Here is a 12,950-nt window from a genome sequence, read left to right on the forward strand (position 1 = left end):
TTTTTAAAAATGCAAGATGAGGGGAGTGATTTCTCCTGGAGTTTCCTTCAGTGGCACATATGTGGAAGGATTCAGAGAAATATGTTGGCTCCGGGTGACTGGGAGGGAGATTTTCAAGGAACATTATTTTATACCTTTTAGATTTTGAAACAAAAGCATATGAATGACGAAATAAACAAGAATTAAGTTGGGGGGGCTGGGTGGCTCAGTCGTTAAGCATCTGCCTTCGGCTCAAGTCATGGTCCCAGGGTCCCGGGATGGAGCCCCGCATCGGGCTCCCTGCTCGGCGGGGAGCCTGCTTCTCCCTCTCCCACTCCCCCAGCTTGTGTTCCCTCCCTGGCTATCTTTCTCTCCGTCAAATAAATAAATAAAATCTTTAAAAAAAGAAAAGAATTAATTTTTGGAAGCGCAAGAGAGCTAAATTATGTGTTCCTGTGGAATGAAGCCTTGTTAAGCGAACACAAGAAGCAGAACAGTGGGTCTGTCGTCCTTTGTGTAAGACACGTATTGAGGGCGCCTGGGTGGCTCAGTTGGTTGGGCGACTGCCTTCGGCTCAGGTCATGATCCTGGAGTCCCGGGATCGAGTCCCGCATCGGGCTCCCTGCTCGGCAGGGAGTCTGCTTCTCCCTCTGACCCTCCCCCCTCTCATGTGCTTGCTCTCTCTCATTCTCTCTGTCTCAAATAAATAAATAAAATCTTAAAAAAAAAAAAAAAAAGACACGTATTGAACACCGTGTCTGGGAGAGCTACACAGCACTCTCCCTGCATTTCTACCTGAGTAAGCTACCTCTTCCGGAGTGCTTCCACCGTCGTTGTACGGTATGCCATTCTGCCGGCATGACCGTGTCCCCAGGCTGCGATCAAACATGGTGGGAAGAGCAGATAAAGTGGAACTCACTGAGGAGAGAAAGACACACAAGAACAACCCAAGGATGCCGGTGAAATCACAGAACATATGCTGCACACAATCAGTTAAAGTAACACTTAAGCACTAAGGGAAATGCCCAGCTCTGACCAACGCAGGGCAGCTTCACCACATCTACTCCTGTACCTCATCTCCATGCCCAGCAAAAACCTGACACTCCTATATCCAGAATTCTGTAAATGGTGACACTACCGGATTCTTTGTCCTGGCGGCCCCCTCCTCTTGTTCACATCACCTTTGCACAGAGATCCCGTCGTCCTTGGGACAGCTCCCCCAGCTCCAGGGTCCTCCCGCTTTCCAGAGACCTGAGGCAGAAGAGGACCTGAAGGTGAGTCTGAGGAGGGGACTACACTGATCAAGCGCCAGTTTGGGGAGAGAAAACCTGGCTCAGATTCCACCCTGCCACTCCGTGGTGGTGTGACCTGGAGCACGTTACTTAACTCTTGTGCTTCAGTTTCCTCATCTGTAAAATAAGAATGGTAATAGTTTAACATTTGTTTTATTATTGTAAGGATTAAATGAATTAATACAAGCAAATCGCTTAGGACAGCACCATAGGGAAGCATTTAGTAAGGTGTTTCTTTGGTGTTTGTTCGTTAGTTTTCAGAGACGCTGCGCTTTCTCCAAAATGGCTTTGATTGGCTAACTTTTTTTAAGATTTTATTTATTTATTCAGCAGAGAGAGAGCACACAAGCAGGGGGAGCAGCAGAGGGAGAGGGAGAAGCAGACTCTCTGCTGAGCAGGGAGCCCGATGCTGGACTCGATCCCAGGACCCTGGGATCATGACCTGAGCCGAAGGCATCCACTTAACCGACTTAGCCTCCCAGGTGCCCCTGATTGGCGAGCTGTTGACCATCTGCTCTCCCAGCGCTGCACTCCACCTGATCTCCCATCCAGCTTTGACAACCACACAGTGCTGGACAATTTCAAGCCCCGCCCAGGGAAGTATCTTGTGCATAACTCTACCCCCTGCATGTGCATCATGGAGGAAGAACACCGCAGGATATTTCAGGTTCTGGAAGGAAAGACTCCCCCCTGGGGAGACAGTCAGGCAAGCACAGAGCCTGCCCCTCCCACCTGATTGACCCCTGCCGACCTTGACGTTCACCCTCACAGCTCCAGGCCAGCCTGCATGTGCCCAACTCCAGCTGCCTTGCAGGAAGGAGGAACAAGACACTCCAGGCTCAGCTGACCAGTCTGTTCTCCCAGCTCCTTGGGCTCATCTCGGACAAAAGCAGAAATCGTACACCCCAGTCGAGGTCCTAGCCCTTCAACAGTGCTGCCCAATATAACTTTCTGTGATGATGAAAATGGTCTACATCCGTGCTGTCCTATGTGTTACCCACTAGCTGCATGTGCTGCCGAGCACTTGAAACATGGCTGGTGAATCAAGGAACTGAACTTTAAATCTTACTTAATTTTAACTTGAATGACCACTGTGGCTTAGTGACTCCTGTGTTGGACAACATGGCTTTAAACTCTCCTTCCTGACCCTTTTTTTTTTATTTGTGAGACAGCCTTGCTTGAAGATTGGCAGATATGTTTTTCAAATTTGGTGATCGATGTGAAAATGTTGGGGTTCAAGAGCAAACAGCCAAGAAAGAATTCTTGAGAGGTCTTTGATGCAAAAAGGTGGTTTTATTAAAGCACAGGGACAGGACCCGTGGGCAGAAAGAGCCGCGCTGGGATCATGAGAAGGGGCCCATTGTATACTTTCAAGTTGGGAGGGGGTTAGGGGGGAGTGTAAGTCTCTAAGGAATTTGGGAGCAAGGTTTCCAGGACCTTGAGGGGGCTAGCTGTTGTTGGGAAAAAGTCATTTATTACCGTCTAATAAAACCTGTCATGAGACCCTTCAGATATATATCAGGGGGTCATGTGCTTGGGGGATGATTGCCAACACGTATCTTGGGGGGGTTAGAGATAAAGGAAGTTTCCGAAGGAATTTTTATATGTTAGAGTAGACCTACAGAATCCTGGGGGTCGGGATGATGTTAAGCTATGGTTGGCCTTTTGCCCTCATCAGGGTATTAACATTGAGGCAGCTGAGCTCCCAGAGGAAGGTCACTCTGCCTGTTTCAAGGACTTGTCAGTGGGCTGTAGGTAGAAAGAAAGTTTAATTTTTTTTCCCTTTGCCTTTGTTCTCCCCATCAATGATGCTACTGGTCTTACTCTTCAGGGATCCGCTGAGTCTGAGGGCAGGGAAGAGGTCCTATTTCCATTCCAGGTCTCACTTCTCCCTATGACAGTGAGGAAGTCAGATCCTGACGCCAAGGCTGGGAGAAGCACCCTGACGGCCGTGCTGCCCACCGGCCACCGACCTCCCTGAACCCCCCTCCTCCGTGTTGGCCTCTCTGAGCACAAGCAGTGCTTAGCTCCCACCTTTCCCAAACATATTCTCTGGGAACGGGAAGCTGACGACGCCCAAGCGATCCAGCACACGTCTGAACATAAGGAAGGGAGTTTGGCCGTGCATCAGAGAGGGAAGTTAGAGGTCAGGGAGAATGCCTGCCTTCCCTTTTCTGAAACCCACAGTAATTCCTCCCCCTTGGTGGACAGCAGGAAGAGAGGGGTGGAAGGAACCTCACAGACCACCCAACAGCCTTCCCCGAGGCCCAGGCAGTGCTCACCCCCAGAAGCCCCAGGAATGCTGGGCTGCCCAGAGCGGCTGTGGGGGGCAGTACCAGGCAGCCTCCGCTCCGCAGCTTTGAGGGGGTGGGGACGGCAAGCCCTGGTCATCCCCTGGGTCAGTAGCCCTTTTGTGTAAGTGCCTGGCAGGGATGACCCGGCCCTTCCTGGGAGCACAGCTGCAGCAGAGCTCGCAGGAGGCTGCCCTCCCAGATCCTCCCCTCAGGCTTTGTCAGAGGTAGGGGACATGCACCCCGAGGGCCTCCGCTCGGCCTGACCCTGCTGCAGGGCCGCTCTGTCCCCAGTCCCAGTGGAGATGGCTAGTTTATTGAGGTCCTCTTTGCCCGGCTGCCTTCCCTCCCTCCTCCTCCTCCTCCAGCTGTCTTGCAGCTCTGCAGGTAAGATTTATCTTTATTTCTGCCCTGGGGAGACCCTGACGACAGAAAGGCCAGTTTCCCTGGGTTCACCTCCTTCAATTCATCCTCAGCTTGTCTTGCATGTTATCTGTCCAAAACATGGGTGTGCTCAAAGGGCTCCCCTCCTCAGAACAGGGTGTGAACAAGGACAAAAGCAAACCCACCAGGGGAAAGTAGGGAGCAGCTTGGTTAGGTTCAGACAGGGGGCCCCCATCCCAAGAATTAAACTGCAAGATGCCAGACCACATCCCACGATGGGCCCTAAAGGCTGGGCTGCAGAGTCAGAGATGGATACAGAAGGCAGAAGCGTGAGCAGCCCTGCTGAGTGACCACATGCTAGAACATTCCTCCCATCCAGGGCACTCGCGGCACCTCTACAACTGGGGGTCTCTCTTCTCCCGTTCCAGAACGCCATGTAAAAATCAGTGTCTTCTTCCTTCACTGTTAGGAAGCAGCCCTTCCCGGGACATGCTTGTGTGTCAAGGTCCTGTGACTCTCGGTTTCTTTTCTTTGGTGTCTTGGACAGGACAGTTCAGAGTAATAGGACCAGGCCACCCCATCCGGGCGCTGGTGGGGGATGAAGCAGAGCTGCCGTGTCACATCTATCCCGGGAAGAACGCCACAGGCATGGAGGTGGGCTGGTACCGGCCCCCCTTCTCCAGGGTGGTCCATCTCTACCGAAATGGCAAGGACCAGGATGCAGAGCAGGCACCCGAATATCGGGGGCGGACCGAGCTGCTGAAAGAAACCATGGGCGAGGGGAAGGTGACCCTCAGGATCCGGAATGTGAGGTTCGCAGATGAAGGAGGTTTCACCTGCTTCTTCCGGGATCATTCCTACCAGGAGGAGGCGGCAATGGAACTGAGAGTGGAAGGTGAGTATCTGCGGGGGGAAGACCTCCCTCGGAGACTTTCATCACTCTCTCCTCGGAGATGCGACCGTACAGCCCAAACATCCCACTCCTGTGTCTGGCTGTCCGGGTGGGGAAGAGGCTGGATCAAAGCCAATGCCAGGAGCAGGGAAATGATGGAATCTGCACTGCTACCCAGACCCTGATAGGTTGTCTTAGGGCTGTGCCCCACGGCTGGGGGGCACTGTGTGAGGGGCTTTGGATGTAGGGAACAAGCATGGGACTTCGTGTTCCTGGATGCAGATGTACATGCAGAGACACTGCAGTAAAATATGAAAGGATCCCATCAGACAGTGAAGTGACTGTGGTTCACTTTGGGGGAGGAGGGGCAGGAGGGAGGGTGGAGTGTGATCCAGCCAGAGGAGACACCAGAATTATAGGGCGCTGTGTATGAGTTAGTAGAAAAGAGCTGAAAATAAGTACATTTGTGAGTACATATAGAGAAAGCATAAACAAAAAATTGTTTAAATAAAATAAAAACCAAAGTAAAAAAGCTGAGAAATAGCAGCAGCACAACCCAAAATAATCCATTTCTGATTGTTTTTTACCACTGGAAGGGGATGTAATAACCTGAAGGTTAATTCCAGTGTCAGCGTGGACTTTCTTCCTTCCATGTTTGGCTTTGGAATGTCCCCTGGTTTGTCAAAAACAAAGGCACGATTCCTAAGGAATGACCAAAATGATCAAAATGACCAAATCCCACTACAGTGGATACCTCAGTGGATGTATTTGTGGTGTTTTATTAGACAAGGAACATCACTGAACAATGCATTCCTGGCAAACGTGGTCCGAGTAAATACACAAATGGAGCAAATGTGTGAAAGAAAGACTCCACCTTCCGAATTCCCTCTTTTGGTGCCTTTTGTATGATGGGGATTTTGGCATTTGGTTTTTGGTCCTCTCGCAGGCTGGTTAAGATGTGCACAGGGTGGGAGAGGGAGCCTTACTGTTGCCTGCTATCGACTGAGGAACAGTGTCTCAAGGTCCTTTCCCTCCTCCGCACCTGCTCGTCAGACAATCCATCGCTTCTGTGTGTCGCGGCCAGAAGATGGCATTGTGTGCGCAATAACAAAGCCCTGTTCCTGGAGGAGGGTGTCCGGGATGTGAAAATGGCTTTGTGTGCCGCAGACCATGTGCACACAGCTGGTCCTACTGGGGGGTTGTACCTGCAGGGACGTGTGATCCTGAGGACCACCCGTGTGCAGCTTTTCCGCCTTCCTGTGCTGTGTCAGCCTCCCCCCAGCACAGCCCCCACCCCCAAAGACAAGAAGAAAGGGAGGGAGGAAGGAGGGAAGAGAGAGAGAGAGAGAGAGAGAGAGAGAGAGAGGGAGGAAGGAAGGAAGAGAAAGAAGAAAGAAAGAAAGAAAGAAAGAAAGAAAGAAAGAAAGAAAGAAAGAAAGAAAGAAAGAAAAGAAAGAGAAAGGAAGGAAGGAAGGAAGGAAGGGAGGGAGGGAGGGAGGAAGGAAGAGAAAGAAGAAAGAAAGAAAGAAAGAAAGAAAGAAAGAAAGAAAGAAAGAAAGAAAGAAAGAAAGAAAGAAAGAAGAAAAAGAAAGAAAGAAAAAAAGAGAAAGAGAGAAAGAAAGAAGAAAAGAAAGAAAGAAAGAAAGAAAGAAAGAAAGAAGGAAAGAAGGAAAGAAAGAAAGAAAGAAAGAAAGAAGAAAAAGAAAGAAAGAAAAAAGAGAGAGAAAGAAAGAAAGAAGAAAAGAAAGAAAGAAGAAAGAAAGAAAGAAGAAAGAAAGAAAGAAAGAAAGAAAGAAAGAAAGAAAGAAAGAAAGAAAGAAAGAAAAGAAAGAGAAAGGAAGGAAGGAAGGGAGGAAGGAAGGGAGGGAGGGAGGGAGGAAGAAATTGCCTCAGGGGACGGCGTTTTTCTTTGGGTAGATTTTCAACATTCCTACCCCCTTCCTCCCATCTCAGAGTCTGCATGCCTGAGAGTCTAAAAAAAGAGTGTTTTACAAGTAAACAGGGACCACCCGCCTCACGGGGGCGCAGGAATCTGAGCCGAATCGAGGATTGAAATGCAGTGACTGTTATAGCAGATAAATACCTCCCCTTCTTCTCTGAAGAGTCTTTTATCTTTCTTTCCAACTTTAGTTTTTTCTTGCATTTTTGTGATTTTACTACCCGGTGTCTCTAATCCTTTCTCTAAACACTTCATTATGAAACTTAAAAGCATCACAGAAGCAGAGAGACTATTACAATGAGCCTCCAGGGACCCACCACCTTTCTGCAGCAATCACCCCGGCAGACGGACAAAGGACAGACAGACAGCCTGCTTCACCTGACCCGTCACCTGACCCACTCATCTCCACCCTCCCCCACTGAATTACTGGGGCAAATCCTAGGCCCTATTATCATTCCCTTGCTAAATGCGCAAGAATGTGTCACTCAGGGGCACCTGGCTGGCTCAGTCCGTGGAGGACGAGACTGTTGATCTCAAGGTCAGGGACTCTTGATCTCAAGGTCATGACTTCCAGCCCCACATTGGGGGTCGAGTTTACTTGGAAAACAAAAAAGAATGTATTGCTCACATGTAAGAACTCTTTAAAAAAAAAACAAACAGGGCGCCTGGGCGGCTCAGTTGGTTAAGCGACTGCCTTCGGCTCAGGTCATGATCCTGGAGTCCCGGGATCGAGTCCCGGGATCGAGTCCCGGGATCGAGTCCCGCATCGGGCTCCCTGCTCGGCAGGGAGTCTGCTTCTCCCTCTGACCCTCCTCCCTCTCATGCTCTCTGTCTCTCATTCTCTCTGTCTCAAATAAATAAATAAAATCTTTAAAAAAAAATAAAAATTAAATTAAATTAAAAATTAAAAAAAAACAAACATAACCACAATACTGTTATCCTATCTTTTCTAAAATTAACAAAAATGCCTTAAGGTCCTCAATATCCACTCTGTGTTCAAATTCCCCTGATTGTTTCACGAATATATTTTTACAGTTGTTTGGTCTGAGTCTAATCTACACAAGATCCACACCTTGGCGTTTGCCCGGTGGAGTTTCCCATGGCCTAGCGTTTGCTGATTTCATTCCCATTCTGTTCAGCACAGTGCCCCATACTTGTATTTCTTGTAAACGGAGAAAGAAGTATACAATCAGATTCAGGTTTAATTTATTTTTCCAAGCATTCATAGGTGATGCTGTATACTCCTTTCCATCAGAAGGCCCCTAATGGCTCCTTCTTTTCTGTTTTTTATGATCCTAGTACTTTGTGAAGGTATAAAAATGTGCAAAGAATGGAAGTCTATACCTGCTAAATCACATTGCTGCAGGGAACTTTTTTTTTTTTTTTAAGATTTTATTTATTTATTTGTCAGAGAGAGAGCGCACAGGCAGAGGGAGAAGCAAGCTCCCTACTGAGCAGGGAGCCCGACGCGGGACTCAATCCTCGGGCCCTGGGATCATGACCTGAGCAGAAGGCAGACGCCTCACCGACTGAGCCCCGCAGGCATCCCAACTGCAGGGAACTTCTGATAAGAACTTGGAAAGTAGAATTGGCTACATTTTATTCTGGGGAACATAATAGACAGGAGCCTTAATCTGCAACTTGAAGGATTTTTGTTTATACCTAATAAACCCTCCCAGACCAGTTGCTTGCTGTCAGTTAGTCCCTGCCCTTGATGGCCGTGTCTTTCTCTAACCCCCAAAAGGAGAGAACAAGGGCTGAGCCCAGCCGGGCTCACTGAGGTTAGTCAGGAAGAGCTCTTGGGCGCTGACGAACAAGATTCTAGAATGGCAAGTTCTAGGTGGGAGCCAGAGCCGAAGGCCACCCCCCATCAGTGGTCCCACTCCACATCCCCTCAGTCATCAAACCCTACGTATGCCACTGTCTCAGAACCTCCACAAGAGGGGTTCTTAACTGGACTGGTGAAGTCGACGGACCCTTCTGCTCTCTCTCTTTTTTTAAGTAAATTCTGTGCCCAGTGTGGGGCTCGAACTCACAACCCCAAGATCAAGAGTCGCATGCTCTACTGATGGAGCCAGCCAGGCCTCCCCCGTCCTTTTTTTTTTTACCCTTCCCAGATGGATGTTTTAAATGCATTAAATAAAACACATTTGTACTGAAACACAGCTATCAAAATGTTGCGACAACAAGATATGGAGTGGCCCTGGTACTTAGTGACAAACGTAAGTGATATTTTGAGGTTTTTCTGACAACTCTAACGCGATACGAAAATATCTGTGGTTTTACTGATGACAAAGTCACTGTTCTGTTCATGGTATTGTGGTGCGTTGCCCACAGACATGCTAATGAAAAGAAATGCTAAATTTCAGGTCAAAGATTACTAAAAATAACTGCATGGTTTTCCCCTCTAACTCCACAGATCCTGCCTCCCTAACCCCATCCCGTCCTCGTTCAGGCTCGGGCCGTGTTGTACTCTCCTCGTGACTGTGGGCTCCGCACTGGCCTCCCTCGTCCAGTCTTGTCATCCTCCCCGTGGAGCCCTTCCCCATGCCCCGTGAGCACCAGATCTAAGTCTCTTGGCTGGTTCCCAAGCTCTGTGAGACGGGCCTCGTATGGAACCTGGAAAACCACGAGCCCTTCCCGGAAACAGACCCACTTTTCCTTCAAGCTCTGTGTCCTCTCTTCCAATCGGTGCAGCCCCAGGCTCCGTGCGGGGCCTGGGGCTGCAGCACCACTCTGCCTTTCAGACCCCTTCTACTGGATCAGCCCTGGAGTGCTGGTTCTCCTCGCGGTCCTCCCCGTGCTGCTCCTGCAGATCACCGTGGGCCTCGTCTACCTCTGCCTGCAGCACAGACTGAGAGGTACAGACTGCTGGGCCCCTTCCCTGAAATACCCTGGCCTCTTGGAGCTTGTTGCCTAATGTTTAGTTTTGAGTGACTTCTGGGTTCAAAACTGCAGAATGACAATCTGACGTCTCACCGAATGCTTTCATTTCTGTAACGGGTGCTTGCATTTCCCTGTGAGGTAGGGCCGACCTCCAACAGCCCCATTTTACAGAGGAGGCGCCCGAGGCCTGGGGTGGTTCAGTAGTTAGGTGGGCGACACCCCTGTCCTTGGCAGGGCGCGGGCCTGCCCCCCGCGGTCTCTGGACCACACCTGGCAGCTTCATGCCGAGGGAACGTGAGCCTCCGAGTCGGACAGGTCGACGCCTACTGGAGGTTTAAATAACGACCCTGAGCAAAAGTCCCCACCGCATCGTCAGCGTTCGAAACTTGTTTCCTCCTTGTTGTCCGCTCAACACGGAGGACCCGGCCTCAGCTATCAGTGAAGCTCCTCTTCTGTGCCCAGAGCGTCCACCCTGCGCCTTCTCCCTGAGCCAAAGCTCACGGGCCCTGGGATTCTTCTCCCCCCGCCGGGTCGTGAGAGCATAAAGCTGCAGGGAGGGCTGGGGTGTGCGAGGGCGTAAGGGTGGGTCCTCTCTCTCCCCTTGAACTCATCCCGGGTACTCAGTGCCCTTCTCCCCCCATGTGAAAAAGGCTGTCAGTTCCCACGGCTGAGCAGAAGGGACCTGCGATGGTGTCTGGCCGCCCGGGTTTGAATCCAGCGCAGGGCTGATGGACCTTGTCTTGCGGGGGACCTGCCTCCCTCCTGTCTGGGAAGGGATATTGTGATGCAGCGTCTACTTGGGAGCCTGTCTCCTTCCGCATTTGGACGTTAGTGGCTTTAGATTTACCAAGTGACAGCCCAGCAGGGGGCGGGGGGGTCGACGATGCAAACCTGCGAGCCCAAGGCGAAGAGCTGGCACGGGAGGTGAGGACACCTGAGGCTGGTTTGGGCCATTGCTGTCCCCCCACTGGACTCGTGTTTCATGCTGACAGCAGCCAGGGAGAGAGCTCCGAACCCGGGCTCTCCCATCCACCCCCTGCGGACAGTCCTGGGCTGCAGAGAAGCCGCCTGCACGGAGGCCCCGGCGCCGGGTGTGGGAGGGGCCCCGTCTCATGCCAGGGCTGGAACTAACAGTGTTGCCTTTTTCTGTTTTAGGAAAACTTCGAGCAGAGATAGGTGAGTTTTCGTCACCCTCCCTCTGGTCCTTTGGCATCAGTGCCGTGGTCATTTTCTCTGACCATCTCTGCCTCTGTCCCCATACCCTGTGCTTGCTTCAGACAGGACCTCACTAGTATTTCAGACCCCGGCAACCACGCATGGATTGTAGCGAGACTCCTTCCTCTGCCACCAGCCGGGGTAGAGTTCAGCAGTTCCCTTTCCTCCGCCGGGTCACTCACTAGAAAGTTTTTTAAGTGATTCAATCACAGAGGCTCCGAGGGGAAGGGAAACCCTCCGAGTGCCCCACTGAGTCCCTTCCTGTGTGTTCCCTTTCAGAGAACCTGCACCGGACGTTTGGTAAGTGCCAGGACCTGGTCCTCCCTGGTCAGCGTGGTGTCAGTGGGACCCGGTCACCAGGGAAATAGAACCCTTGCTCGGGGCTGGCCTCCTGCCTCTTCCTTTCCCTTGAAGAAGTCACGGGTGAGATGATGATGGCAAGCACCCTGTGCCACTCCTCCGTGCCGGGCACTGCGCCAGCAGCCCCGAGGGCTAACTCCTGCTGTATCAAGTGCAAGGTTTCTCTGCGCGGACGTTAACGGAGGGGAGGTACACAGAACATCCCATGCACGCCTGGTGTCTAGTTGGGGACGTGAAATGAACTGGCTGGAGAACTAAGTACTTACGCATCAGGAGCACAGAACAAGTGACTCTACAGGATTGATTAGGGAAGGCTTCCTGGAGGACACACCAAGCCCCTTTACAATGTTGGCCCTTCAAGACGACAGTCCCTGTCGTTTTTGCTCACTGCAGATTCCCCAGGGCCTAAGGACCATGCCTGCAACAGAGGGGCACCCACATCCTTGTTAGATGGATGTTGCAGAAAGTATAAGATGCCTTAAGGCAGAGCACAGATGGTCCCTGCTCTGAGTAGCCTTCCCGAACGAGGAGCACTCCATCTGAGTGTTTAGGACATCACATCAGCATGCAAACCACGCACACACAGTCTCTGCAACCCAAGAAGGGAGGAACACGATCTTTGTTTTGTAGGATTCAAGTAGCAAAGGTCTTACCTCTTTCTGTACCATGAGTCTCCCTGGCATTCTGGTGAAGCCTAATGGACCCTTTCCCAGAATAAGGTTTTTAAACAGTCACAGAAAACGTAACAGGTACGATTGCAGAGAAAACCATTGAATTGAAATACAGGTATCAAAATATAAACCCATTTGTAATATAGTAACAACTGTTTCTTTAAATAACAAAAACACACTAACAATGTAGCAGCAGGTGCAATAACTTTGTCAAACTATTGACAAGCATTTCGAGATTTCAGCAATAACTCCAGTGGGAATGAAAGTATCTGTGGTTTCTTTGGTGATAAAGTCACAGGCACTGCTGACGACTGGTTTGTGGCCTCCGTTTTTAATGGAAGAAATGCTAAATTCAGTTAAAGGTTGGTGAAAATAAGGATGCAGGGCCTTTCTCATCTGAGTTCACCAGCTCCCTGAACTCTGCAGAGCCTGGTGTTCTTGGACCGCAGGACACGGAGAAGGGCGGGAGGGGTGGGGGACCCCGGCTAATCCTCTCTGCTCTGTGGCCACGGCTCAGACCCCCACTTCCTGAGGGTGCCCTGCTGGAAGATAACCCTGTTTGTGCTGGTTCCGGTGCTCGGACCCCTGCTCGCCTTGGTCATCTGCTATGAGTGGCTGCATGGAAGGCTCGCAGGTGCAGTGGGGGCGGCAGGCAGGGCCCGTCGGTGGGGGGGCCGAGATCCAGAGTGCCCAGTCGGCCTTCCTCTTCCGCCCCCAAGGCCAACTCCGGGTCCTCGGAAGAGAATCCAGGAGGGGAACCGCTGGCTGAGCCCCCTGGGGCTGGGGCCGCCCTGGGGCCGGGAAGGGGGGGGTGCGTGGGGAGGGGACCAGTCATCTTCCACCAGTCATGGCTTGCTTTCTTCTTTCCAGGGCAATTTCTTGAAGAGCTAAGTAAGTTCTCTTCTCCCTAGGAAGGCAGGGAGAGGGGGGCAGGGGAGGGACCAGAAGCCCTGGGGGGCAGGGGCGGGGGGGGGCGGCTCTCCAGCTGGAGAGAGCCTGGCTCAGGAGGCGCAGGGCACTCCAACGTGCTCTGCTGGTGTC

At 51.3% G+C, this 12,950-nt stretch overlaps 1 protein-coding gene across 1 annotated transcript; it reads left to right on the forward strand.

Moving 5' to 3' along the window:
- The first annotated feature begins 3,834 nt into the window (after nucleotides 1-3,834).
- Nucleotides 3,835-12,820, forward strand: MOG (myelin oligodendrocyte glycoprotein). The gene is made up of 7 exons (XM_034989053.1): nucleotides 3,835-3,949; nucleotides 4,494-4,841; nucleotides 9,525-9,638; nucleotides 10,819-10,839; nucleotides 11,158-11,178; nucleotides 12,427-12,543; nucleotides 12,780-12,820. The coding sequence occupies exons 1-7, from the start codon at nucleotides 3,868-3,870 to the stop codon at nucleotides 12,818-12,820; spliced, it is 744 nt and encodes a 247-aa protein (XP_034844944.1). The 5' UTR covers nucleotides 3,835-3,867.
- Nucleotides 12,821-12,950: the final 130 nt, after the last annotated feature.

The sequence above is a fragment of the Mirounga leonina genome, unplaced genomic scaffold (assembly GCF_011800145.1).
Source record: "Mirounga leonina isolate KUSES-001 unplaced genomic scaffold, KU_Mleo_1.0 Mir_460, whole genome shotgun sequence".
In the NCBI taxonomy this organism is placed as follows: Eukaryota; Metazoa; Chordata; class Mammalia; order Carnivora; family Phocidae; genus Mirounga; species Mirounga leonina.

Excerpts from the sequence above, each read along its gene's own strand:
- MOG (XM_034989053.1), top strand. The coding sequence starts at position 3,868 with ATGGCTAGTTTATTGAGGTCCTCTTTGCCCGGCTGCCTTCCCTCCCTC. Across the intron at positions 4,842-9,524 it reads AATGGAACTGAGAGTGGAAG|ACCCCTTCTACTGGATCAGC; the intron begins GTGAGTATCTGC and ends TCTGCCTTTCAG. Across the intron at positions 9,639-10,818 it reads CCTGCAGCACAGACTGAGAG|GAAAACTTCGAGCAGAGATA; the intron begins GTACAGACTGCT and ends TTTCTGTTTTAG.